Source organism: Marmota monax, unplaced genomic scaffold (genome assembly GCF_021218885.2).
Source record: "Marmota monax isolate L192 unplaced genomic scaffold, Marmota_monax_Labrador192_F-V1.1 WCK01_AAM20220418_F8-fsc00008, whole genome shotgun sequence".
NCBI classification, from domain to species: Eukaryota; Metazoa; Chordata; class Mammalia; order Rodentia; family Sciuridae; genus Marmota; species Marmota monax.
Window position 1 is genome coordinate 22819665 of NW_026694432.1, and position 26782 is coordinate 22846446.

Sequence of the window (26782 nt, forward strand, 5' to 3'; positions counted from 1 at the left end):
TCTCCGTAGTGCCCGTAACCCAAGTGACACGTTTCCTTGGGGGCGTGGACAGGGCGGGATCCGGGTGGGCTGACAGCTCTTAAAGGGACCGCCGCGCGGGGCGCGGGAGGTGGCGCCGCTGGAGCCAGCGCTGGCGCGGGGCGCGGGAGCCCCTGCAGGTTTGCTGGGTGGCATTAAAGGGCCGGGCGGGCTCAGGAGGGCCGGGTGGTCGGCAGGGAGCAGGGGAGTTTCATGGTGGCTTGATCCACGTTCCGGGAAGACTCTCCCCGGGGCGGGCGGGCCCGCCCCTTCTGCTCGCGTTTCCCGCGGCGGTGGCCGGGCGACTCGGGTTCATTCATTCCCGACCCGGACTCCTAACTGGGCCCCTTCTGAGCCACGGCCCAAAAGTTTAGCCCGAGACTCCGCTGCCCTTGGGCGCTCACAGCCCAGCGCCTCCTCCCCTCCATTATACAGACTGGGAAAACTGAGGAAGCGACAGCTGACCAAGGTCATCCCGCGGGACGGGGGCGAGACCGGCCTCAGGCAGCCGTCCTGCCCCCCAGGGCCTCTGCGTGACCACTTTCGGGGGCCCCGCATTGGGAGTGCGGCTCGTCGCCGGGGCAGAGTCCAGAGGGGAAATGGGCGGGCTGCTGGGGAGAAGGGCCGGGCTGCGAGCCTGGAGATGCGAATTCCAGCTCGGGTGTCACTAGGGTGAGACCGTAGGCTCGGTACTCCCCGTCTCTCACTAGTAGGTTTCTCTGTAAAGTGCCAGTCATAATACCTGCCTCGGCAGGATGCGGGGAGAATTCAGGAAAATAACGCAGAAGTGCCTGGTGCCGAGCCTGGCACACAGCGGGCGCTGTCAAGTGGGTGGGAGCTCGATGAGCCCAGAGGGGTTCGAGGCAGCCTGGAGGAAGGCGGCAGCGGGCCAAGTCGCTGGAATGAAAGGCCTTAGTGTCTGGGGCTTCCTCCGGCCCCTCCCCCTCCGCCTGAAGTTTGTTCAGGGCGGGGATGCACACCTGGCAGTGGGGACTGGGCCAAGTCCACGTCTACACTGGCCCACCCAGCACTGCCTAAAGTTGGGCGGGCTCTGCAGCTCAAGCCTGGAGTGACTGGGCTGACCCTGGCAGGGCTGAGGTTGAGCCAGCCTGGCTCTACCCTGGGGTGGGGCTGGGTGGGGTGGATCCCACTCCAGGACTGCAGGTGCTGCCGTCCAAACTGGGCTTAGTCTTCCTGGTAAAGGATCCCACCTTTAAGGTCATCTGATATATTTCCTGTTTCCTCCCGGCTGATCCTTGAGGAAAGGATAGGGAAGGGGCTGCCTAAAGCAGGAGGTATTAGTTACAAAGGAGTCAGTTGACACTTAGCTATGGCAGAGGCACAGGAGGCCTGAGTCTGAATGGACAGAACACCTACCTGCCTGGGATCCTGGATTCCAGTCCTGCTGCCATATTCTCTTCTGCCCAGGACTGGCCTGTCCCCAGACATTGAAGAGGAAAGTGTGGACCCTCAGAGTTCTGGATCAATTGGAACTAGAAAATATGGTAGCCTTGGGTCTGTCTCCCTCCTCCTGTACCATGTGGCATGTGTTTAAAGTCACCTCATTGGACCCTCCCTACCCCATGCTGTGTGTACAACTATTAACTCTGTCCTCTAGAGATGAAAACTGCCACCAAGAGGGGTAGGTGATCTTAAAAGCCCAAGGTCAGAAAGTGACAGTACTCAGATTTGAACCAGAGTTGACTCCAAAGCTATCCTCGTAACTAGGACACAGGACTGCCTCTCCCTAAGGTTAGCCAGAGGCCAGCTCCTGTTGAAGAGGCAGGGGCTGAGCAAGCAGCTTCAGCCACCTGAGACTTTGTGTCCTGGACCAGGTGCAATGGCAGAGAAGGTGCTGGTAACTGGCGGTGCTGGCTACATCGGCAGCCACACGGTGCTGGAGCTGCTGGAGGCGGGCTACTCCCCCGTGGTCATCGACAACTTTCATAATGCCATCCGTGGTGAGCATGGGCGGTGGGGCCGAGTTTCTGGAGGGATGGAGAAGGGAAATCCTGGGTTCCAGAACTGCATCTCCTGATCTTGATGGCTTCCATGTGCCCCACCAGGAGGGGGCTCCATGCCCGAAAGCCTACGACGGGTACAGGAGTTGACAGGCCACCCTGTGGAGTTTGAGGAGATGGACATCTTGGACCAGGCAGCCCTGCAGCGCCTCTTCAAAAAGGTGGGTGCAGGTGGGCAGGGGGCAGGAGCACTGCCAAAGGCTTGGCCTACAAAGCCACCTCTGACCCTGGCTCTGCCCCTGCAGCACAGCTTTAAGGCTGTCATCCACTTTGCGGGGCTCAAGGCTGTGGGCGAGTCGGTGCAGAAGCCTCTGGATTATTACAGAGTTAACTTGACAGGGACCATCCAGCTTCTGGAGGTAAGGGGTCTAGGGGAGGGACAGAGACCCCAAGAGAGCCCAGAGCCAGGCTGAAGTCTGGCTGCAAGTGCCAGCCCCTGTGGGTAAGGGCCTGTGTGGGAATCAGACAGGCTCAATCTGTGTCATCTTGAACTTGTCTTTTTTCCTCCCATCCTCTGCCCTCCATGCCTTCCCCCTCTGGAAATGAGAGTGCCCATAAGTGCAGCCCTGCCCTTCCAATGTCACAGAAAGAGGGGCCTAATATGTGAGGCACAGGCCACTGACACCTCCCTCCATGGCCAGATCATGAGGGCCCATGGGGTGAAGAACCTGGTGTTCAGCAGCTCAGCCACTGTGTACGGGAACCCTCAGTACCTGCCTCTGGACGAGGCCCACCCCACGGGGGGCTGTACCAACCCCTACGGCAAGTCCAAGTTCTTCATCGAGGAGATGATCCGGGACCTGTGCCAGGCAGACAAGGTGAGGGCCCCTTGCCCCAGCCCCAGCTCTGCTCATTGACTGACTTCTCCCTTGAGCCTGAGGATGAGGACCCGAGGACGCCCCATCCTGAGAAGCTGAGGCTCAGAAGCAGCAGTGACTTGTGCTAGGTCACGGCACTGTCCATTTCTAGGGACCACAGAGGACAGCCATAGGTGTAAGGTGGAGGGCTCTGGACTCAGCTGGGACGTGCTGCTGTGTCCCTGTCCCCATCACCTGACTTGTGTCCCGCAGGCCTGGAATGCGGTGCTGCTGCGGTACTTCAACCCCACCGGTGCCCATGCCTCTGGCTGCATTGGCGAGGACCCCCAGGGCATTCCCAACAACCTCATGCCTTATGTCTCCCAGGTAAGGGTAGGGAGTAGGGACAGGAGTGGCCTAGGGGTACCACAGCTGGTGCCAGGCTGGAAAGAGCTGACCTAACCTCTGACCCTAGGTGGCAATCGGGCGACGGGAGGCCCTGAATGTCTTTGGCAATGACTATGATACAGAGGATGGCACAGGTGAGCCTAGGACCAGGTGGACTCAGGAGTAGGAGCCCCTAAGGAGACCCAAGTGGGACGAACTCCCCTCAACCGCCTCCTCCTCTGCAGGCGTCCGGGATTATATCCACGTGGTGGATCTGGCCAAAGGCCACATTGCTGCCCTGAAGAAGCTGAAGGAGCAGTGTGGCTGCCGGGTAGGGAGAAGCCAGGGAGGGATGGCCAGGGAACTCTAGGTAAATGGGCCCCAGAGGGGTGGAGAGTCCAGCCACTTCCACAAACCCTGTTCTCCTGGCAGATCTACAACCTGGGCACAGGCACTGGCTACTCAGTGCTGCAGATGGTCCAAGCCATGGAGAAGGCCTCAGGGAAGAAGGTGGGTGCCACTCTACCCTGCCCCATCAGCCACAGAAGGCCCTGCCCTTCCCACCCGCCTGCCCAGCGCACACGCCCGTCTCAGCCTGCCTCACACCCGGCGCTAACTATCTATAAGTGGCCCTGACCAGCAGTACGTGGGCAAGGCCCAGGGTCAGCTCAGCTAAGCCTGCCTCCTCTCTTGCAGATCCCGTACAAGGTGGTGGCACGGCGGGAAGGTGATGTGGCTGCCTGTTATGCCAACCCCAGCTTGGCCCAGGAGGAGCTGGGCTGGACAGCGGCCCTGGGGCTGGACAGGATGTGTGAGTGCTGGCCTGACCCAGAAGAAAAGGGGGCTACAAGGAGTGAACCAGGTCTGGGCTCCCATCCTGGACCGCCTTCAGCACAAGTTCTGATCATCACCTTGTCTGTCCCAGGTGAAGATCTGTGGCGCTGGCAGAAGCAAAATCCTTCAGGCTTTGGTGCACAGACCTGATGACCCTCCCATACCATGGACCAGAGAAGGAAGAGACACAACTGCCTGCTCTACGGCCTCTGGCAGGACCCCAGCACCCCAGACCTCTGGGGCCAAGCCAAGGCTGCCCCTACCTCAAACCCAGGCTGGGCCCACTCAGCCCACCAGGCAGGAGGCCAAGAGCTCCACTGACCAGGAGCTGGGGTCTCTACTGCTTATCTCCTGCAGGGGGTCAGGAACTCATCAGGACCACCACCAGTCGGTGAGGAGGCAGGGCTCGGGACCACACCCTCCCAGGCACTGACTTCTATAGCTATGAGGGAGCTTTCCAAAGTATTTAAAATAAAAAAATGTTTTCTTACACTGGAGCAGCATCTTGCAGATGGTCACTCTGCACCCCCTGCATGGAATCAGCCAGGACCAAGAGTTGAGGAAGCAATTTCTTTAATTTTATTGGAATCCAGGGCACAACAAGAAAAACACCCAAAACCACATGGAGACAGAAGACGAGACACGAGTCCTCCCTGGCCCTAGAGTGGGGTCGCAGTGAGGGTGAGACAGCCAGGGGAGACCTTGAGCCTCAGTCCAACCCTGCAGGCTCCAGGCCTGCAAGGGAGGAGGGTAATGGGGAGGCAGGGCCCAGCCCCCAAGTGGGGGGATGGCTGTGGGAAGGCTCCCAACTCCTCACCAACACCCCTGCCCAGGGGCAGGCAGCCACAGCAGCAAGGGGCCCGGGCCACGGACACATTCATGATTGAGAAGCAGCTGCAGTGAGGCAGGAGACACGGGATTATCCGGCAATCGTTGGGCTGGGGCCTGTAAGGGCCCCATGGGCCAAACCCTGAGGTCGCAGGAGGGGGCCCAAAGCGGGGCTAGTGAGTGAGGTCCTGAGTGAGTGGGTCAGCAGCTGGGCCCCTTTATCCCGCTGCCTACTTCCCCTCCAATACTGCTGCCAGGGGGCCACCTTCAGGGAAGTAGGGTAAGGAAGCAGCCCACCTGCTGCAGACAGCCAAGAGGCCAAGGCCAGGCCAGGCCTTAGAGGACAGGGCAGGAGGGAGGGAACGGGCTCAACCGGCTCAGATCCAAGATGGTGCCGCACTTGCTTGCTGGGTTCCCTGTTAGCTGGGGGCCAGCAACTCTGATTAGACTGGAGGCAGCAACTTCTCGAGAAATTCCTTCACAGCCGCCATCTCCTGGGGGTGAGGAGAAATTGAGGCTCCCGCTGGAGGGAGGAGGGAGAGAAGTGGGAATGGGAAGCCCCCCACTGACCTGAGGACAGGAACTGTGCATGACCCCTGGGTATGTCTTGAACTGGACCCTGGCAGGTGTGACAACTGACCGGAGCTTCTCAGCCGTCAGGGCCCCAAACCGTACAGGCACCATGGGGTCTAGCTCCCCATGGCACTGGAGGATGGCCAGGTCCTTGGCACTGCCGTTGGCTGCCTGTGGGCCGGGGAGAACTCAGGGCAAAACCAGAGTGCAGCCCAATGCCCAAGCCTCAAGGACACCCAAAGGCAGGAGAGGGTCTTTGGGAACCCTCACCTGGGGGAAGTTCCGGTGCAGAGGCAGCCAGCAGCTCAATGCCACAATGCCAGCCAGAGGGTGGGGGCAGGTGAGGGCCGTGTAGAGGGACAAGGCCCCGCCCTGGGGGGAGGAGAGAATGACAGGTCATGAAGGCACAGCTCACCCACCCAGCCCTCCCCGTCTCTCCCCACTCACCTGTGAAAAACCCCCCAGAACGATTCGATTGGCAGGGATCCCATTCTTCATCTCGTGCTCAATCAAGGCCTTGACTGGGGGGAGGGGCATGATTGGATGGGGGAAGTTGCTGGGAGGACCCCAAGGGAATCAGGCAGGTACTGTCCAGCACTTTCTTGGGACGGGGAAGGGTGCTGAGAAGGGGCCGGGGCCTTACTGTTCTCTGCAGCCTTCTTGATGCCAGCCTCATCCTCTGGAGCATCTGGACTCAGCCCCATCAGGTCAAACCTAGGGGAGCAGAGGAGTGGCAGCTGTGCTGGCCAGCCCCCACAGCTCCCTGGGTTTCTGTCCTCCCAGCCCCACACTCACCAGGAGGGCATCACCATCTTCATGTTGAGTGTCACAGGGATCCTAGGCCTGGGAGGGAGATCCAAAAGGGCCTGTCATGCTCAGGGGGGTAAGGAAGCTACAGTAGAGGGCCCAGGAGGGGACAGAGCAGCCCTTAGGGGCCCCTCCCAGCAAGCAGGGCCTGTGTTTAAGGTGTTGCCAGGCAACCTGCCACGTGGGGCTGGAGGCTGTGGTTGGGGCATCAGCAGTAACGATGGAGAAGCACAGCCCAGCGCTTGGTGTTAACGGGGCTCCAGCTCAGTGGGTGAGTACTTGGGGAAGGGGCATGGGAGGCCCTGGTCCTAGGAGGTCTAAGAGCCCCTAGGGCTGGGGGCTGGTGCTAGATCCATTCCAGAGGGGTCCATAAGAGCTCAGGCTAATAAGGCACTTCTGCAGGCTCTGAGCCCTAGCCCCAGGACACAGCTGACAGCTGCAAACAGGCCTGGGACCACAGGGTCATGCCCACCCTGAATGATCCCCCTACAGTCTCTCCCTTGCTGGGGTGACACTCACGCATGGGGACAGATGTATTTGACGTGAGGGAGCCGGATGGTGGAGAGGGCGTCAGCCCAGCTGTGCCTGTAGGAGGGAAGGAAGGGAGAAGAGGCTCTGATGCAGGGAGGGAGGCAGGGAGGGAGGCCCTCCAGCCTGCTGTCCGCCCTGCCCACCTCCGCAAGGAAGGCCCCCTCCCTAGCTCACTCACCCTGTGTCTCCAAGTCCATGTAAAAAAATAACCTAGAAAAGTCAGAGATGGGGCCATGAGGAAGTTCCCCCTCCAGATCCTCCAATATGGGCCACCCCTCCCACAGGCGAGGACCTGGGGGAAACAGGTGGCAGCCAACAGGCTATTAACCCTGAGCTTCCTGGCTTCGGCCTACTCCCTTCCCAGCACTGCCACCTCCATGTTTCCCACACCGGCTCCAGCCAGTTTCCCCAGCTGTCCCCAAGGAGTCTGGCAAATGAGAGCAGGGCAGTAGGGGGTGTGTGTGGGGTGCTGCCAAAGGTGAAAGGGTCCCCTTACCGCAGCCGTTTCCCGCTCAGCTCCAGACACAGTGGCAGCGTCGGTGAGCAGGGGCACAGACATGGTGTTACCACACATACACTGCAGGGCTCCCTGCAGGCTGGGCCTGAACAATGAGGGACTGCAGTCAAGAGCGAGGCTGGGCAGGGGGCAGCCTTCTGGCTCAAGGGGTGCCACCCATGCCACAGCCCCCAGGTTCTGTCCTGGACACAGAGAAAAAGCACGCAGAAGTCCCCAGGCAGGAGGGTAGAAGTTTGCCTCCATTCCAGGGCTGAAAAGCGAGGCAGCCACTGTAGTGGCCCAGAACTCTGTCCCTGGTTCTGACCCAACTCCAGAGCCTGAGCTTGCTGGAGATGAGCAGGGGCAGGGCTTAGGGGCTGGAGGGTGGGAAGGGAATGAAAGGAGGCAGGGCAACCCCTGCTGACCACCCCCCAAGCTCCTCAGTGCTGTGTCCTCTCTTGCCTTCAGTCATCCATTCTCTAGAGTCCCTGGGTCACCTCCTCCCCAACCCCACCCATACTGGGATGTGAAGGGGAGAAAAATGCCAGAGAAATACGCTTCCAGACCCTACTCTCCTCCCATCTTCTCCTTCTTCCCTCCCAGCCCCCCATCCAGCCTTCACAGCAGTTCTGGCTCAACCATTCCCAGAGCCCCTTGGAGCTGCCCATGTCCTCTGAATGCATAAGGACTCCCAAGTCCACCCACCCCCAACTGGTGCTCCACACACCCCTGAGTGGGGCTACCTGCTGCTGCCGCCGCCACTGACTCCAAAAGGGGCCCCAGCTGAACAGGTTCTGGGACTCCCAAACACACAAAAGAATGTCAGGCTGGCTGGCCCCTCCCCGCCCTTAGCATCCTCCAAACTCCGGAAGCTTCCGCTACCTACCTCCAAGTTCCTCCCTTTTACAGGGCGCCCAGCACTCCCAGCTGGCTCCCACCCTCCAGCTCTGACCCCGGGCTGCCCCTCCCTACAGCAGGAAGCTCACAGAGGATCTTGCACCTCTGATCCTAGGGTTCCTCTTCCCACCCAGGAATGCTGGGCTTCCCTGTCTTCTTCGCTCTGGGGACTCCCCCACTCCCACCCTGGCTCCCCCTCTCCGAAGGAGTGTCTTCCCCCCAGACCTGGGGTCTTCCTCCAACCCCAGTAAGACCCGGGGTCTCCCACTACCCACAATGGGAACTTCTCTTCTGACAAGGGTCACCGCCTCCCCAGTGACGTTTTCCACCTGGACCCAGGACTCTCACCTGCCCACAAAGGGGCTTTCTACCTTTGACCCTGGGGAAGCTCCTGCCCCACAACGGGATCCCCCACTTCCGACCGCGAAGTCCTCTCTGCGCACCGGGCAGCCTCTCGCCCGGCCGCGCTGCACTCCCTAAGTGCCCAGGACTGGACAGCGCCTCGCGCCTCGCCCCCCCCCCCCCCGCCATCGCTCGGCCCGCGCCGCCTCCCCGCGCCCCGCCCGCGGCCGCCCCCGGCGCTCCCTGCGCCCCGTGCCCCGGCCCGGCACCTCTCTCCCGGGCGTGCGAGACCGCTCGGGCGATTCTCCCCTTTCTCCCGCACAGACACTCTTCCCCCTCGGCCGCCCCCGCCGGAACTTCCGTTCGGGTCCCGGGAACCCAGCCATCGCGCTGCCGGAAGTGGCCTGGCCGGCGGTACGGAACCCGGAAGCGGGCCGGCTCCCCGCTCGGGGCTGCCATGTTTCCCCGCGGCCTCCCGCCCCCGACCCCACCTCCCCGACCCCACCTCCCGGCGCGAGCCTCCCGCAGGACGTCGTCGCGCTCAGCGAGGCGCGCACTTGGCCAGCGAGACGCCGGCCCATCTCCGCCCGGCACGCTGCGTTACGCCCTGAGGACCCGGGCCGCTTGGGACTGGCTTAGGTAGGTCTGTGTGTGTCACGGAGCACAGCGTGGGGAGGTGCACGTCCAGTGAAAGGGCATCAGTGGATACATCGGCATGGCTATCGCCTCGCACAGCCGCGTCTCGCCATTGCGGCCAGAGCACCGTTCGTCTGCTCAGGACGACTCCTGACCGCGCTGCGCCTAGCTGCAGCCCTCGTGGTCCTCCGTCCGTCCTCACCACCTGCTCCAGGTTCTCTGACCTGAAAAGACCCGAGATCACCTAGTCCTCCAGTCTTACCTTAAAGAAAAGGTGTGGGGAAAGAAACAGGCTGCTCTAAGCCTACCTTTCTTGACCTGCTTCCTGAGCCATAAAATGGTGTTAATAACCACCCTGCCTCCTCATAGTTTTAATGTTAGGCTCCCATGAGGTCGTGTGTACATGCTTTATACACAGTAAAGTCCCAGTATGAGGCTTTAATTACTCTAAAAGGTACCCTGGGAAAATATGCAGGCCAAATCAGGATAGCTGGAAAGGCATCAAGCAGTGTTATCTTAGAATTGTCCTTGACCAGCAGTGCCATGTGGGGTGCACAAAATGTCACCATCCAATGAGTCAAGAACAAAAGGGCTTCATTTGGTCACCAGTGGGTCGCCTTTACACTAGTAAAGTGGAAATAGAGCTCAGGGAAACAAAAAAAAGTCTGACAGGCAAGCTGAATGGAAGGACCATGCCCCCAAGAGCACATGTGGGGATCTGCAAGTTGAGTTACACTTGTCCCTCAGCAGCTGAGGACTCATCCTCCCAGCTTAACCTACACTAGGTTTTTTTTTTTGTTTTTTTTTTTTAATTCTTTGAACTGAAACAAAACAGTACAAGCTGGAAGGTCAACAAAGCACCTTTCTCCAAGCCAAGAGGCAGTTTGGTTTTGAGGACTCAACAGATCATGGAGTTGGAATCTAGAATACAAACATTCTGGGGAGAAAAAAAAAAACCACTGTAAACCAAAGATCCAGGACTGGATGTCACAAGAGAACACAAAAATGAAAGAAAGCATGGCTTCCACCACAACAAAATCCCTTCTGGGTCTGCTGATGAAGAATGAAATTCTTCCTGCACCTCCAATCACCCGACATGGCATTTTCAGCAAATTCTTCAGAGTGAAGTTTAAATTCAGAAGCCCAGCCCCAGGGGCTACGGGTCATTTGTGCTTTAGTTAGTAGAAATAATGAACGGCTGGTGTGCTCTGAGATTTCTAACTTTATATTTCTCCTTAGTCCAAATTGAAACATAGGGGCTGGAGTTGTGGCTCAGTGGCAGAGTACTTGCCTACCATATGTGAGGCACTGGGTTCGATCCTCAGCACCACATACAAATAAATAAAAAATAAAGGTACATCAACAACTAAAAAATACTTAAAAAACAACAACAACAAAAAAAAAAACATAGCCCTTCTTTTAATCCATAAGATGATTCAACCAAAACAAAGAGGTTGTGGCTGACAAGTGGGTAGGAACCTTAATGCGTCAAGAACTGCACTTGCATTCTAGTTGATTTCATGCTGCATTTCAGAATCTCCAGGCTGTACAAGGTTGGGGTGGCAGACTTCAGAGGAAAAGCTGAAGAAAGTAGCTAGATCCTCCTGAAAACAGCACAGGCCAATGCATCCTCTCAAGAGGATCAGATTCAACACAAATTCCCCTTATCAACTGCTCCTGCTTTCTGCAAGGGAGAGAACTTGACAACCTCAAATCTCCTTTTCAAATACTTAAATTCTCTCCAAGTGCTAGACTGATTTTCAGATATTAATATAAGTCCAAAGTCTGGCCCACCTTTAGACAGAATGCAGTGCTCATTTCCTTTCCTTACCCTTACTTCCTTTGATGTGTTCTAGGATCTGTGCTCCTTTCCCCCCTCCTCCCTTGTTTTTGTAAATATCATTCCATAGGTTACTTCCCTTCATGAGAAATGGAATATCGGTCTTTAACCCTACCTTCCTCTTTACAAAGGTGGGTATTGGATACAGAATTAAGCTTGACTTTTCCAGGAGAAACGGATCTAGTCTTAATTGTGGCACTATGATCTACCTAGATCAAAACAAAAATTTTTTGTTCTAGATCAGAACAAAAATTTAAAAGTTCAATACAGTTTCCAGTAAAATAAAAATTTCATCAGTACTACCTAAAATTCAAAAGAAAATACAAACGTTATGTCTGGCAAGGATTTATTAGGAAGCTTATTAGTCACAGTGAATAAAAGCCATGAACAGAAGAACTCAAGAGCTTATCTCCAAATTCTGGCATTGGGCTTACAACACAAATTAGAAGCTAATAAAACATTAAGGAGATTCCAAAGGGAATTTTAACTAAGTCTCAGTCTTACCCCAACCAGGTTACCCACAAACACAAATGATTCCCATGCTCTCCCCAGACTGCTTAGCTTGGCAGTGGGAAAGATCTTCCCCCCCCAAGCTATCACACATCATCAGGAGACTCCTGCCTTTCAAGCTATAACCACGGGACACTGTGCATGACGGACAACTCCAAGCTAGGCAACTTGACAAGAATGCTGAGTAACAACAGGGAGAAGGAACAAGCAGGGACAAGTATTTCTAGTTGGAGACCCTCCTGATAGCTCACACAAACAAAATCCTGATGCTTCGGGTTTCCTGCAGCTCAGGAAGAGTTTCCATTTAAAAGAAAAAGAAAAAATCACATAAAAATCCTGCCACAAAGCAACAAGACACTTGGGATCCCATGGCCACATCAACGGAAAAAGCAAGCATTATCCATGACAGCCAGATGCCACACAACCTAAGACCCAATTTCTGCAGTGCCCTAGAGAACCACGATTGTCCCTCAGCACCCACACAACCCTCACAGTGGTGTGGTATCTTCCATAGGCTGGATTTCTGCAGCAAGCCCCAAAGAGAAAACGCAGCAGAGGCTGTGGCAACCAACTCTCACTGGAGCCTCATCTCTGTCCTTCCCAACAGGTGGTACGTCTTCACTGACTGCACATCTGTGGGAGCCTGGGCGGCCAGCCCTTAGGAAATGAAGTGTGTCTGTGGGGTAACCTGATGGACCCGGTGGTCTGCCGGGTTGGCTGATGCTTCATAATTGCAGATGGTCACTTCATGTCGGCGAAGCTGCAAGAAAATGGAGATGCTGGGTAGGTGGGCCATTAAGAAACTGTGGCTTCCCAGAACACACACTGGAGTAGTCTATAGTCAGTCTCCTTTCTAGCAGATGTCTCAAAGCTCCTCTCTTCTGACATTTTTTTATCTTGAGAAATTTGCAAAGCTCATTATTAAGGTTTCACTTGCAACTGAGATCCATTCCCCACACTGTAATGAGGGCACTATGAGAATAGGAGCTTGTTTATCTTATCATCTTATCTCTGGTACTTAGAACAAGGATTATCAAGAATGCTTTTTGGTTTTGTTTGGTGCAGGAAGGGCCTTGAACATGCTAAGCATGCTCAAACACCGAGCTATACTTCCAGTGCCCTGCTGAAATTGCCAAAGGAAAAAATTTGAAAGTGAAAAACTGTGAATTAACATAAATTATGTAATTTCAATTTTAAAAATACCTATAGTCTGTCAAATGGGAACATTTTATAATGAAGAAACCAAGAAAATTTGTTTCGTTTGCTCTTTCCTTTCCCTTAAAAGCCCCCACTCTGATGGTGTGCTGATATGTTTTTATCAACCCCCCTCTTACCTCAGTCCATTCTCCTCTCAGGCCAATATAAAAGACCTTTGTGGTATCTGCTCCAAAATTTTTTGAAATATGAATCGAGAGATGATAGACATTTGAAAAACGGGAAATTCTAGAGGATGAAACAAGAAAGAAGACAAGACACAGGTTACTGTCCAGTGAGCACCTCACAACCAGGGCACAACAGTTCAGCTCCAACATATGGTAAAACCCAGGCAAATGTAAGGGATCAATCTTGGGTTCTTCCTCCTCATTTTTCTCCTTTGGACAATCAATTCATTCAGTGAATCTTTCCTGAGCCATCGCCATATCCTGTCCAAGGCAGCAGAGACACAAAGATGAATAAACACTGCTCCTCCCCTCAAGGGAAAAGGAATGAGAAATGCTGTGTAACTGGGCAGGGGTTCTGAAGCATGCTTAGTGTTGATCTAAGCCATAGGAGAAAGAAAACTAAGTGAGCCTGCTATAGGCCCACTATGCAAAGAGGAATTCCAAAAAAACATTTCCTAAGACTATCCTGGGAGCTCATGCAGATCTGCCAATTGCTTACAAGTTCACAAGTCTGTGGCCTACACTGATTTTCTGCCCCAAACTGACCAAGCCAAGGATCAAGATGCCTCCTCCACTTTTTAAACTCATCTCTGATGCTAAGAGGGCAGGAGAGTGGCCAAAAATAAATGGTAAGCTCTGTAAGCACTGCTGCATATGAGGATATGCTCACTGCAAACGAGAAGGTGCTACTGTTCCTCAGCAGGAGTGGAAGGCAGGTCCCATGCTTACTTTGTAGCATATTCTAATTCTCCAGTAAGATCCCGGTTCAGACTAAAGGTCTGATCTGGCTCCCTTTCTGTATCATCAAACGACATCTGTGGAATGTTCTTGTACCTGAGAAAGGAAAGGGGGGGGGGGGAAAATCAAGAAATGTGCACTATCAGTTTTCAGGGTTTTTTTTAAGACTTCCTATTGACTGCTCAACTGACTTTACTTCAATTCCATCTAAAGGAGATAAAAATTTGCAGTCAAATTTTGGAAATGGCATTTTACTGAAATTTAGACATAAATATCCTTAAACCAACAAGAAACAGTAGTGTACACCAATAGTCCCAGCTATTCAGGAGGCTGAGGCAGGAGGATTCACGTGAGCCCAGGGATTCAGGGACAGCCTAGGCAAGATATTAAGATACCTGTCTCCTTAAAGAAAGAGAGAGAGAGAGGAAGAAAAAAGAAAAGAGCTGAGAACTGCAACATGATCCAGTGGCATCTCTGAGTGGGTTAAGATCACATGAGAAGCAATACACAAAGAGGAGGCTCAAACTAGGTCACGTGCAGCAAATGCATGGAGAAAATAAGCCACTCAGCACATTCATACCAAGCTGAGGATGTGAAATAAAACAGCCTACTCATGGGAAAAAAGACACACTTTGGCAGAAGCATATTAAACAGTTAAGAGATAAGATCAGGTAACCCAATATTCAAGCATTTTTTGTTTCTAAAAATTACCCCATACACTCAATCATCTTACAGTTCTTAAAATAATACAATTTAGGGATTTCCGATTCCAAAGAGCACAAAAGCCTGCAAACTTGCAAAAGGCTTTGGCAAGTCAAGGTATCACTGCAATTTAAGAAAATATTTTTCAAAGGAAAATCTAAGTAATAGCAGTTTCTACAAATTCTGCAGGACTAAGCCACATACACCCACCAACATGAAGGTGTTTTTATTAACATATCTACAAAGGAAAGGCCCAGACTTCAGCAGCAGCAAAATGCATATAATTTTAAAAAGCAAATGTTTGCTTCAAAGTGTTTCTAAGAATGATGCACAGCAGAATGATAATAATGAACATTTATGAGCAGTACTATGAGAGCTAGTGCAGCTCTACAGTTAAAAGCAGTGTCTCAGGCTGGGGGGTGTAGCTCAGAAGCAGAGTGCTTGCCTAGCATGCCAGAGGCCCTGGTTCAATCTTCAGCACTGGAAGGAAAAAAAAATAGTGTCTTAACCTATAGGATTGCAGAAAATATTTGTGATCTATTCATTAGTTATCATAAGGGATTAATGGCAAGAATACATATGGAACAACCCAACAGCAAAAACACAAATAATTCAATTAAAAAACAGGCAAATGAACTTGTAGTACACGCCTAAAATCTTAGCTACTTGAGAGGCTGAGGCAGAAGAATCAAAACTGAGGCCAGCCTGAGCAACTTAGTGAGACACTATTTCAAAATAAAAAATAAAAAGAGCTTGAGATATAGCTCAGTGGTAGCAACCTCAGGTTCAATCCCCAGTACTGGGAAAAAAAGGGGGCAGGCAAAAGAACTGAATAGAGTTTCTCAAAAGAAGTTAAAGGGCCAACAAATATATGAAAAAATGCTCAAAAGTACTACCCATCAGGCAAATAGAAATCAAAACCACAACGAAGGGCTGGGGATGTGGCTCAAGTGGTAGCGTGCTCGCCTAGCATGCATGAGGCACTAGGTTTGATTCTCAGCACCACATAAAAATAAAATAAAGATATTTTGTCCACCTAAAAAACTAAAAAAAAAAAAAAGTATTAAAAAAAAAAAAAAAAAACACAACGAGATATCAACTCACTTCCATTAGGATGGCTATTATCAAAAATCCAGAAAATAAATGCTGGTAAGGATGCACAGAGAAAGGAGCTCTTCCACATGTTGGTGTGACGGAAAACAGTATGAACAATCCTATAGACAGAGAACTACTATATGATCCAGCAATTCCATTATGGGGCATATAACAAAAGGAAAGGAATCAGTACGTTAAAGAGACATCCATACTTCTATGTTCACTGCAGGGCTGTTCACAGCAGTCAAGATAAGGCATCAATCTAGGTATCCATCAGCAGGTGAATGGATGAAGAAAATGTGATACATACACTCACACACACACACATATGTGTATGTATGTATATGTGTGTGTATATATATAGATACATATACATACACTATGAACATTAAGTGAATTACAGCAAAGATAGACAAATATTGCATGTTCTCACTTAAGAGTGTAAGCTAAAAAGTTGATTTCATGGAAGTAGGTAGAATGGTTAGAGATCGGGAAGAGTGAGGGAAGAGGGAATGAAGATAGGATGGGTAATCAGTATAGGGATACATTGGATAGGAGGAATACTACTAATGTTCTTCTTTTTTTTTTTTTGGTACCAGAGATTGAACTCAGGAGTGCTTCTATTACTGAGCCACATCCCCAGTCCTTTCTATTTTTTTATTTTGAGACAGGGTCTCACTAAGTTGCTGAGGGACTTGTTGAGTTGCTCAGGCTGGCCTCAAACTTGCAATCCTTCTGCCTCAGGCTCCTAAATCAACGAGATTACAGGTGTGCATCACTGCCCAGATTCTAATGTTCTTAATAGCACAGTAGGATAACTATAGTTGATGACAATTAGTTGTATATTTCAAAATAGCTAGCAGAGAATATTTAAGGTTGGGGGGATGGGAAGGGTAAGGCTGCCTGGGATTGAACCTAAGGCTTCATGCAGGCTAGGCAAGTGCTCTACTACTGAGCTACATCTGCAGCCCTAGTGATAATTTTGAATGTTCCCAACACAAAGAAATGGCAAATGTTTAAGGTGATGGTTATATCAATGATCCTGAACATTTGTGTGTATGAAATATACTGTACTCCATAAAAATATGCACAATTATTTTGTTTTGTTTTGTTTTGTTTTAAAGAGAGAGTGAGGGAGAGGGAGGGGGAGAGAGAGAGAGAGAGAGAATTTTTTAATATTTATTTTTTAGTTCTCGACGGACACAACATCTTTGTTTGTATGTGGTGCTGAGGATTGAACCCGGGCCGCAGCGAGCGCGCTACCACTTGAGCCACATCCCAAGCCCTGCACAATTATTTTGTGTCAATTAAAATAATAATAAAGATTAAAAAGAGATAAATAGCAGTATCTCTGGAGCTACACTTCTAGGTCTAAAGCTGGCTGTCACTTACCAGCTGTGTAATTTTGGACAAGTGATTTAACCTCTCTGTGTCTCAGTTTCCTCATCTGTAAAATTGGGATAGTGACAATACATAGTCCAAACAGTTGATATGAAGATTAAATTGGATCAATTCTAAGAGTTGCATATATTAAAACTTAAAATTTTATGAAAAACTACATTCACAAAAGCAGACAGAAAATAATGAACTACATACCTTACTACTCAGCTTAATTAACAAATTTATGCTGATTTTGCCTATCACCCCTATTTTGTTTTTGTTTCATATTTCAGTGCAATCCCAGATATACCATTTCACCCATAAATACTTTAGTATTTCTGAATAAAACTTTTAAAAATATTTTTTTTAGCTGTAGATGGACACAATACCTTTATTTTATTAATTTATTTTTAGTGGTGCTGAGGATTGAAACCAGTGCCTCACACATGCCAGAACAGTGCGCTATCACTGAGCTACAACCCCAGCCCTGAAAAAGATTTCTTAAAAAAAAAAAAAAAGATGCTAGGGCTGGGGCTAGAGCTTGGTGGCAGAGAGTTTGCCTAGCATGTGTGAGGCACTGGGTTTGATCCTTGGCATTGCATTAAAAATTAAACAAAATAAAGGCATTCTGTCCATCTTCAACTACAAAATTTAAAAAAAAAAGATATTCTTTTACAGTAATTAACAATATTAATAATTAGCCAAGCTAACAACAATTCTTTCTTCTCTTTCTTTTATGGTACTCAGGTCAAACCTGGGACCTTGGGTATGCTTGGCAAGCACTTTACTACTGAACTATTTACCCTCTGCAACAGTAATTCTTTAATATCATCTAACATCTATACTTGGTATTCACATACTTCGATTTAAGATTCTCAATTTAGCTGGGCACGGTGGCAAACCCCTATAATTCCAGCAACTCAGGAAGCTGAGGCAGGAGGATCTCAACTTTGAGGCCAGCCTCAGCAACTTAGCAAGACCCCATCTCAAAACTCAAAAAAAAAAAAGGACTAGGGATGTAACTTGGTGGAAAAGCCCCCCTGGGTTCAATTCCTGGTATCCCCCAAAATTCTTTTTTTTTTTTTTTTTAAAGAGAGAGAGGGAGAGAGAGCCCAAAATTCTTAATTTAACTTTTTTGGATGTGTCAATGATATGTCATTGCTGACCAGGAATCATTGTTTCTTTTTATAAACTCTACCTAAAATAATAGTGTGTTTACAATGACATCTTAGATTCAGAGAAATGTTATATATGTAGTGTGTTAGAACTATTAAGTATTTGTACCTGCTCACCCAAAAACTGGGCCTGTATTATGTTCCAGACCTATTCTAAGTTCTTTACATGTTGGATCTCCACAACCTCGAGGTTATACTCTTATTCTTCCTATTTTACCTGAGAAAATAGGCATGAAGTTATGTAATGTCCTAGTCATGCAGCAGCTAGCCAGTATGCAGCCAGAATTTGAACCCAATTTACCTCACAGCCCACTCTTAATCCAAAGCAACAGGGATATCCTGAAGTCAGCCCATCTTCCTAGTAACTGAGTCTCCAAAAGCATCAGTCCAAACAAACAATTTTTTTAAAATGACTGCATGTATAAATCTGCTTTTAAATTTGTTTTATAATACTTAAAAATGGTATCAAGTTATCAAATCTCTCTAAAGTCCATTTAAACTGGATCAATTTTTCAGATTAAAAAAATTTTTTTTCCTCTTTTTCTTACAGTGCTGAAGATCAAACTTGGGGCCTCAGGCACACTAAGCACACACTCTATCATTGGGCACCATCTTGGATAAAAAAAAAAAAAAAAAAAAAGATTTTTTTGCGGGGGAGGTGGTGGTATTGGACTCAGCAGCACTCTACCACTGAGCTACATTCCCAGCCCTTTTTATTTTTTATTTTGAGTCAAGATCTCACTAAGTTACTTAGAGCCTCACTAAGTTGCTGAGGCTGCTCTCAAACTTGCAATACTTCTGCCTCAGCCTCCTGAGCTGCTGGAATTACAGGCATGCACCATCACAATCCAGCTGGATGGTTTTTTTTTTAATGTAAAATTATTCTGTTATTTGTTTCTCAGAACTCAGAAAAAAATTTTTCCTCTTTTAGACTACACTTGAAAAAAGTAAGTTGTCTAAAAGGAAGTACTAACTCTGGTGGCAACAGATCTAGTGTCATAAAAGATACACAGAACTTAGCCATATAAAGGCACACAAACTCAGACAAAGCAATCTCATGTCAACATAACATCTGCAAAGATGACGACTGAGTGAAATACCAAGGAACATTTTGAAGCTCATCCCAAGAGTGGAATCCATAAAGATCGTTTGAGATCTGCAGCTGGGTTATTAAGAAAACTGCAAAGTCATCAACAGTTGGCATTTATAGAATGCTCTCTGAATGAATGATGCCACAGTACGCACTTTGAAAATGAGACAAGCTGTTGGCCCTGAAGATGTTTAATCTAAACAAGTCACTGGGATGGGGATGTAGCTCAATGGTAGAGTGCTTGCCTAGCATGTGTGAGGCCTTGGGTTCAAAAATAAAGAAATAAAAAATAAAGAGATAAGTGTATTCCCACATAAATAACAAGATCAAAAGGGAGAATATCAAATCTAATAAAGAAAAATTATATTTTAAGAGGGAGAATATCAAATCTAATGAAGAAAAATTATATTACTATGGAATAAAGTGTTACTAAAGAAAGAAATAGAACTAAAAGGTTCTTGAGGGCCTAAGCCTGTCCACTTACAGTCTCATCTCAGAGGGGTGTGAGTCATCATCCTCTCCCATTATAATGATGCCTTTGAGCTTGACATTGCCCGTAAATCTGCCAGAATGCAAAAGAGAAGGTTGTCAACCTGGGATTGTATCCCTACTTAGCTGTGTGACCCCTAGTCAAGACCCTTCCCCTTTCTGACCTTCAATGTACTCATCTGTCAGACTTGTACTTGATCATTTCTAAGATCATGTCCACCTCTGGCATTATGCAATTCTAAGAAATTTACATCTACTTTTCAGTTATTGCTCAACAAATATATCTGCTTCCAGTTTGCATCAAAAGAGTTATGATGCTCTCCTCCTAAAACCCACCAAAGTATTATCCCATTTCTACAAACAGATGTGTGCTCTTGACCCAAGCAATGAATGAATCCATCTGAGAAGACAATTGTGTACAGCCTATTTAGCCTGAAGCAGACACCAAGGAGATACTTACGGAATATTAAACAGAAGCTCTTCATCTGCATCACTTTCAACAAACTGGAGAGAATGGGGAGGAGGGAGGAGAAAGCAACAAATATTTGCTGAGAGCCTATGTCTTCAGGCATCTCCCACCCTGTTCTGCAAACTGGAGTACAATGCAGTCAACCTTCCTCGGTTTTCCAGGACTTATTAATTTGAAACTAATATGTCTATCCACAGAGTTCTGATAAAGACCATCCAATTAGAGGTTTCCTAACCCGGAGTCTCCTGAATTACAAATTGAGAGATCAGTGCTCATGTGCATTTTTCTGGAGAGGGTCCATAACTTTCAACCGGCTTAGCTCTCAAGGGGGCCTGCGCTCTAGATCGGAAACACCCATGGTCTCCCTTGCCCGTCCTCACCAGGTGACACGATCACGCAGCCACTGGGACCAATGGTCAAACAGAAGGGAAAACGCCCTCACGGCCATCCTCCTCCTAACCCAGGCAGCCTTGGAACACAGCGTTACGCTGTGTAGAGCCAAGCGCCCGCTTCCACTCTCCGGGACTCAGTTTCCGTATCTGCAAAGCGGGGAAGATGGCCCTGCTCGCCTCCCAAAAGGCAAGCGCGAGGCCGGCAGCGGAAAGCGCCTGGCGACCTGGCTGTCGTTATTTTTAGCATCAAGAGTGAGGCTGACAGAGCAGCCGGGTGTCCGAAGGCCCCGCGGATCCCGCCCCGCCCGCCCCGGCGCCGGCAGCCCACCTTGGAGCGGTCTGTCCGCTCCTCCCACGGCTTGAAGACGCCGCGGCCGCTGCCCTCGCGGCTCTCGTTGAGGCACTGCAGCCGCTCCAGGTCGATGCGCAGGTACAGGCCGTAGGCCAGGCCGCGCTGCTCCGGCGGCTCCTCCCGTTCCGCGGCGCAGCGACAGCCGCCCCCGCCGTGGCTGTGGCCATGCGACATGGCGACGCCGCCACCCGCGCGTCCCCTCGGCCCCGCTGCCGCTCGCGCAGCTCTCTCCCGGCTGCCCTGCGGCCGCCAAGCGCAGTGTCTGACGCGTCGTAAAAGGCGCCCCTGAGCGGCGCATGCGCCCGCTGGGGAGGGGGCGTGGATGTGGGCGTGGCTACGATGGGCGTGGTTCTGATGGGAATGGCTCGGGCGGACTTTGACAGGCGTCTTCCTATCAACACCGGCTTCAGAGCCGTGGAAACCGAAGGGTAGAGATGCTGCTGGTGTTATCAGCAGACTGTGGTGCGGGATTCGAATCCCTCTCCCCGAGATTGAAGTCTGCGCTTTCTTCTTCAGCTGCCACGTTTCACTGGAGCTGGTGGAGCAAGGCGCGCGGAGTGCTAAGGCCCTGAGCTCTTACCACGGCTCTTATCAGTGCCTCACACGTGCGCTCGGGCGTGGAGAGTTCACACACCCAATTTCCCAACCACGTTCTTGATAGCGGGCTTTGTGGACCTCCTGACCCGGAGACAAGTGCTAGGATGGTATGACGCTCTGAATAAGTCATTTACCCTATTCTGAGACTGTTTCCTTGTCTGTAAAGTGGGAAGAATATTAAATGAAATAATGCGATTCAAGATCCCAGAGTGATGACTGACACAAGGTAGGTTATTACCATCAAATCTAAGCACTGGGCAAGTGACTTAACCTCTCTGAGGCTCAGTTCAAGTAAAGGGCTTCAACCAGATGGTTTATTTTCATTTTATTTATTTTAGTACTGGCGATTGAACCCAGGTGCATTTTGCCACTGAGTTACCTTCCCAGCCCTTTTTATTTTGAGATAGGATCTCGCTAAGTTGTTTGGGGCCTTGCTAAATTGCCGAGGCTGGCCTTGAACGTTCGATCTTCCTGTCTGGGCCTCCTACGTTGCTGGAATTATAGGCGTGTGCCACCATGCCCCGTGCTAGATGATCTTAAAATTGCCTCCCCTTTGTGATATTTCAGAACAGCTCTTTTATTTATTTTTTTTAAATATTTATTTCTTAGTTTTTCGGTGGACACACCATCTTTGTTTGTATGTGGTGCTGAGGACCGAACCCGGGCCGCACGCATGCCAGGCAAGCGCGATACCGCTTGAGCTACATCCCCAGCCCAGAACAGCTCTTTTAAATGGCTAATTTAAAAGATTGTGATATACTTTTTTAAATGATTATTATTGTTGTTGTTGTTGTTGTTGTTGTACTGGGGATTGAACCCAAGGGCTCTTTACCATTGAGCTAAATCCCTAGCTCTTTTTATTTTTATATAGAGTCTTACTAAGTTGCTTAGGTCCTCACTGAGTTGCTGAGGCTGGCTTCTAACTTGCCTTCCTCCTGCCTAAGCCTCCAGAGTCCAGAGTCACTAGGATTACATGTGTGCACCACATGTTGGGTGTAACCAACATATTGAAAGAATAAAATAGAGAGGCTGGGGTTGTGGCTCAGCCACGTGTGAGGCCCTGGGTTTGATCCTCAGCACCACATAAAAATAAATTAATAAAAAATGGGTATTGTGTCCAACTACAACAAAAAAAATATAAAAAAGAATAAAATAGAATACAATACAAAAACTCAGTACGTATCTTAAATTTAGTCTCAATTGATGAAACTTTTGTTTATATTGGAGTTTGTGTACCCAAGTGCAATGGAAAGTGTTTTTCATAGTGTCAAAAAGAATTGAAAAGGGCTGGGTCTGTGGCTCAGTGGTAGAGCCCTTGCCTAGCATGTATGGAGGCACTGTGTTAGATTTTCAGCACCACATATAAATAAATAAAATAAAGGTCCATTGACAAGTAAAAAATATTTTTAAAAAAGAATTGAAATGAACAGTGTGCCACTACATATTCAGGAGGCTGAGGCAAGAGGATCAGAGGTAGGAGAATGAAAAGTTGGAGGCCAACCCAGGCACTGTGGCACATGCCTGTAATCTCAGCCACTCAGGAGGCCAAAGCAGGAGGATGGCAAGTTCTAAATCAGCCTCAGAAACTTAGTGAGGCTTTAAGCAACTTAGAGAGACCCTGTCTCAAAATTTAAAATAATAATAAATAAAAGGGCTGGGGGTGGAACTCAGTGGTAAAATAACCCTAGGCCTAGGTTCAATCCCCAGTACAAAAAAAAAAACAGAAGAAAAAAGAAAATTCAAGGCCATCTTGGATATCTTAGCAAGACTCTGTCTCAAAATTTTTTTAAAAAAATTTACAGGGCTGGGATGTAGCTCAGTAGTAAAGCCACCTGGGTTTAATCCTCGCTACTGTGAATATATAAATAAATATTTATTTATTCTTTAAAAAGAATCAAAATGATTTTGTTTTCAGAATAGAATGCTCTGTGATAGAAAGAGGAAAACCAGGATCCCAGGAAGTTCTGAGATACTCTGAACTTCACAGCAGGCTCAGGAGTGCCACGGTAAGACTACTAAACTACAAACAAAAATATTGATCTGTTCACGTTTTCCTACTTCAGTTATTTGTGAAGTAGACAAGATTGGTTCTGCTTCAAAGTAGCTCTAGTTCATAAATTATGCCTATTTTCACATCACAATCTCAGGCAAGGGCCCAGCGTGTAGTGTTCATTATTAGTGTTCATTTAATTGAATGATATACTCAGTAGCTTTTCTTTGGAAAAACTGAGTCTCACTTAAGGACCAGTTAGCTAATTCTGCGTGAATTCATCCTAAATTCATCCTAAAACTTCAACAACAACATTTATTAACAACTTAAACACAAATATTTATTATTTCTCAAAGTTTTGTGGATAGTTCTTTGCTGTGCCAGTTTGGAATGGCCTCACATGCCTCATTGATATTGGCTGTTATATGAGATGATAGGGTCTATGTCTCCAACAAACTGTCTGAGCTCAATTACAAGGTGACAGTCACCGAGTTCCCAGGAGCAAGAGAAAGCAAGACCCAATTGCACAAGCACATTTTAACCTGCTGTAATTTTTCTGTAATGTCCTATGTGGCTAGCTTTGAATTTGCAATCCTCCTGCCTCAGCCTCCCGAGCTGCTGGAATTGCAGGCATGTGCCATTGCGCCCAGCTAAACTTCACCTACTGATTAGAGAAACTACAAAATACTGGGGCTCCTTTCACCTTACCTCTTATATATCTGTGTGTGTTTCTTTTGTTGTGTAACAAATTACTCCCAAACTTAATGGCTTTAAACTACAATTAACATTTGTAATCTCACAGTTTCTGAGAGTCAGGTCTTTGGGAGTAACTTTGCTGGGTGGTTCTGGCTTGGGGTCTCCCATGGAGAGAAGGCTTAAGGATCTTCTTCTGGAAGGCTTGACTGGGGCTTAAGGATCCACTTCCAAGATGGCCAACTCACATGGCAGCAAACTATGCAGGCTGTTGGAAGGAGGTCTCAGTTCCTTGCTTCATGGACCTCACCATAGAACTGTTTGAATCTTTTTTGTTGCTGTTGTGGGGGTTACCGGGGATTGAACCTGATCAGGGGTACTCAACCATAAGCCACATCCCCAGCACTCTTTTGTATTTTATTTAGAGACAGGGTCTCACTGAGTTGCTAAGCGCCTCACGGTTGCTAAGGCTGGCCTTGAACTTGCCACTCCCCACCTCAGCCTCCTGAGCCACTGGGATTACAGTGTGCCCTACTGCAACTGGCCCTGTTTGAATATCTTATGTTCTGATCACAGCTGGCTTTCACCAGAGCAAGTGATCCAGAATAAAGCAAGGTAGAAACCATTAGGCTGCCTATGAGCTAGCTTTGGAAGACACATACTGGCAGTTCTGCACTCTCCCTTGGCTTCATAGGTCAGCCGTGTTCACGGACATGTGAAAGAATGGCACAAGAATGCAAATACCAGGATCTGGAACTCATTAGAGGCCACCTTAGAGGCTGGCTGCCATACAACCATACCTGTTAAGTGGAAATAAAAATATTTTCAGGGCTGGGGTTGTGGCTCAGTGGTGGAGTACTTGCCTAGCATGCGTAGGCACTGGGTTCGATTCTCAGCACTGCATATAAATAAATAAAATAAAGGTCTATTGACGGGGCTGGGGATGTGGCTCAAGCGGTCGCGCGCTCACCTGGCATGCATGCAGCCTGGGTTCGATCCTCAGCACCACATACAAACAAAGATGTTGTGTCCACCGAAAACTAAAAAATAAATATTAAAAATTCTCTCTCTCTCTCTCTCTCTCTCTCTCTCTCTCTTTAAAAAAAAAGGTCTATTGACAACTAAAAAATTTTAATAAAAAAAAAATCTTCAGTCTATTCATGTTTCATTGGTAATTTGACTGTAGATGAAATCTTTCATAATGTTGAAGCAATTGCTCTGTTTTCTTCTAACTTTGAGAAAGCATCTTTGAGGGCCAGGGTTATGGCTCAGGGATTGAACTCTTGCCTAGCATGTGTGAATCACTGGGTTCAATTCTCAGCATTGCATATAAATAAATAAATAAATAAATGTTTTGTTGACAACTAAAATTTTATAAAAGAAAGCATCTTTGAATGTACCCCCTCCTTTTCTGAGTTTTGAAGACCTTCTCTGTGTTCCCTGGTATTCTGAAGGATGATGATGTGTACCTCATTGTGTAGACCAGAGTGTGAGTGTGCAGGTTAGGACATCTCCATGTGTGTGCACTTAGTTCCTTGCCAGGCAACAGATTTAGGTATATAAAGAGAAAGGAGCCTTCTACCTCCTTATAGTGCACAGATCTGAGAGGTCCAGAATTCCTATTTATTTATTTATTTGACTGGGGATTGAACCCAAGGGCATTCTACCACTGAGCTGCATCCCTAGTCCTTTTTTTTAAATATTTTTTTTTTACGGAGCCCAGACCAGAACCCACCATGTGCAGCCTCAGCTGGAGCCAAGAACCATGTGCCTGCATGGAGAGGAACACCACACTGTGGCTCCCTATCCACCAAAGTGTGACTGCACCCAAACCACCTACATCTTGGGACATTACAGCCACAGCCATAGCCCTTTCCACATGGTAATCTCCACTGTGGGACAATGGACAGGGCCAGGAGGCAGCTGTCTGCTGCAGCACTGCGTGCCACACTGTGCCATCACCGAACAGGCTGCCCAATGCTATCACACAGCCCATCCTCCCAGCCCCATCTGTGAAAGTGGATGCCTCCATCTTGGGACACCTCAACTGCCATATTGGGTTACCTCCACTGCCACCTCCGCCATATTTAGTTGGGGCAGATTCCATCTTGGGACACCAACTGAGGCCTGGAACCCCAATAGCAAGGTACCTACAGGCTTGATGCTATTGCTGCCACCAACTAGGAATGTGGCCACTTCTATCTAGGGACAATAACCAGGAACTGTAAGACCATCACCAAGGTCTCTGGGGGCCCAGTGGCACCAGAAGTATCCCTATTAGGTGTGCTAACAGTCACCATCCTGTTGCAGAGGCAACAGGGAGCCTTGCATAGGGTAGCCTCTCTCTCCTTTTTTTTTCCCTCCTGCTAACAGCCAACTTCTGTTGATTTCCCTTTCACTCTTCCTATAATCTAATACCTCTATATTCTCACATCCTACCTCATAAACATCACATCCTACTCCCTTCCCTCTCTCTCTCTGTTCACCACTACAAACTCTAAACCCTATTCAAACCTACTGCCTTTATGGTAGAAGATAACCAAACTCATCATTTCTGTTTATAGTGGCAAAACTGTATCTAAATAGAAGCTAATTGATTTATAGCTGCATAGTTGCATCGGGTGCTGTACACGTTGATCTTTCTTTCTTTCTTTCTTTCTTTTTTAAAGAGAGGAGAGAGAGAGAGAATTTTTTAAACATTTATTTTTTTTTTAGTTATTG

General features: G+C 48.8%; 2 protein-coding genes and 1 long non-coding RNA gene across 4 annotated transcripts; 2 read left to right on the forward strand and 1 right to left on the reverse strand.

The window, feature by feature from the left end:
* The first annotated feature begins 39 nt into the window (after positions 1-39).
* Positions 40-4554, forward strand: Gale (UDP-galactose-4-epimerase). Of its 2 annotated transcripts, none has more exons than XM_046418769.1 (11): positions 40-158; positions 1854-1979; positions 2085-2200; positions 2285-2398; positions 2681-2857; positions 3110-3223; positions 3312-3378; positions 3469-3554; positions 3656-3733; positions 3920-4034; positions 4149-4554. In XM_046418769.1, exons 2-11 carry the CDS (start codon positions 1859-1861, stop codon positions 4205-4207), a joined length of 1047 nt encoding a protein of 348 aa, XP_046274725.1. In that variant the 5' UTR covers positions 40-158; positions 1854-1858; the 3' UTR covers positions 4208-4554. The 2 variants fall into 2 exon arrangements, with proteins under 2 accessions (XP_046274725.1, XP_046274726.1); XM_046418770.2 differs by lacking the exon at positions 40-158 and adding an exon at positions 244-487.
* Positions 4555-4613: 59 nt separating this feature from the next.
* On the reverse strand, positions 4614-8954 carry Lypla2 (lysophospholipase 2). The gene is made up of 10 exons (XM_046418774.2): positions 8801-8954; positions 7293-7398; positions 6975-7006; positions 6785-6850; positions 6254-6301; positions 6102-6172; positions 5906-5979; positions 5729-5830; positions 5456-5629; positions 4614-5379 (listed from the first exon to the last, which is right to left on the reverse strand). Exons 2-10 carry the CDS (start codon positions 7368-7370, stop codon positions 5329-5331), a joined length of 696 nt encoding a protein of 231 aa, XP_046274730.1. The 5' UTR covers positions 7371-7398; positions 8801-8954; the 3' UTR covers positions 4614-5328.
* LOC124075258 (uncharacterized) lies at positions 8898-26782 on the forward strand. The gene is made up of 4 exons (XR_006845985.2): positions 8898-9170; positions 10003-21604; positions 23294-23384; positions 25785-26782. It is a non-coding gene; the product is annotated as an uncharacterized LOC124075258 (long non-coding RNA).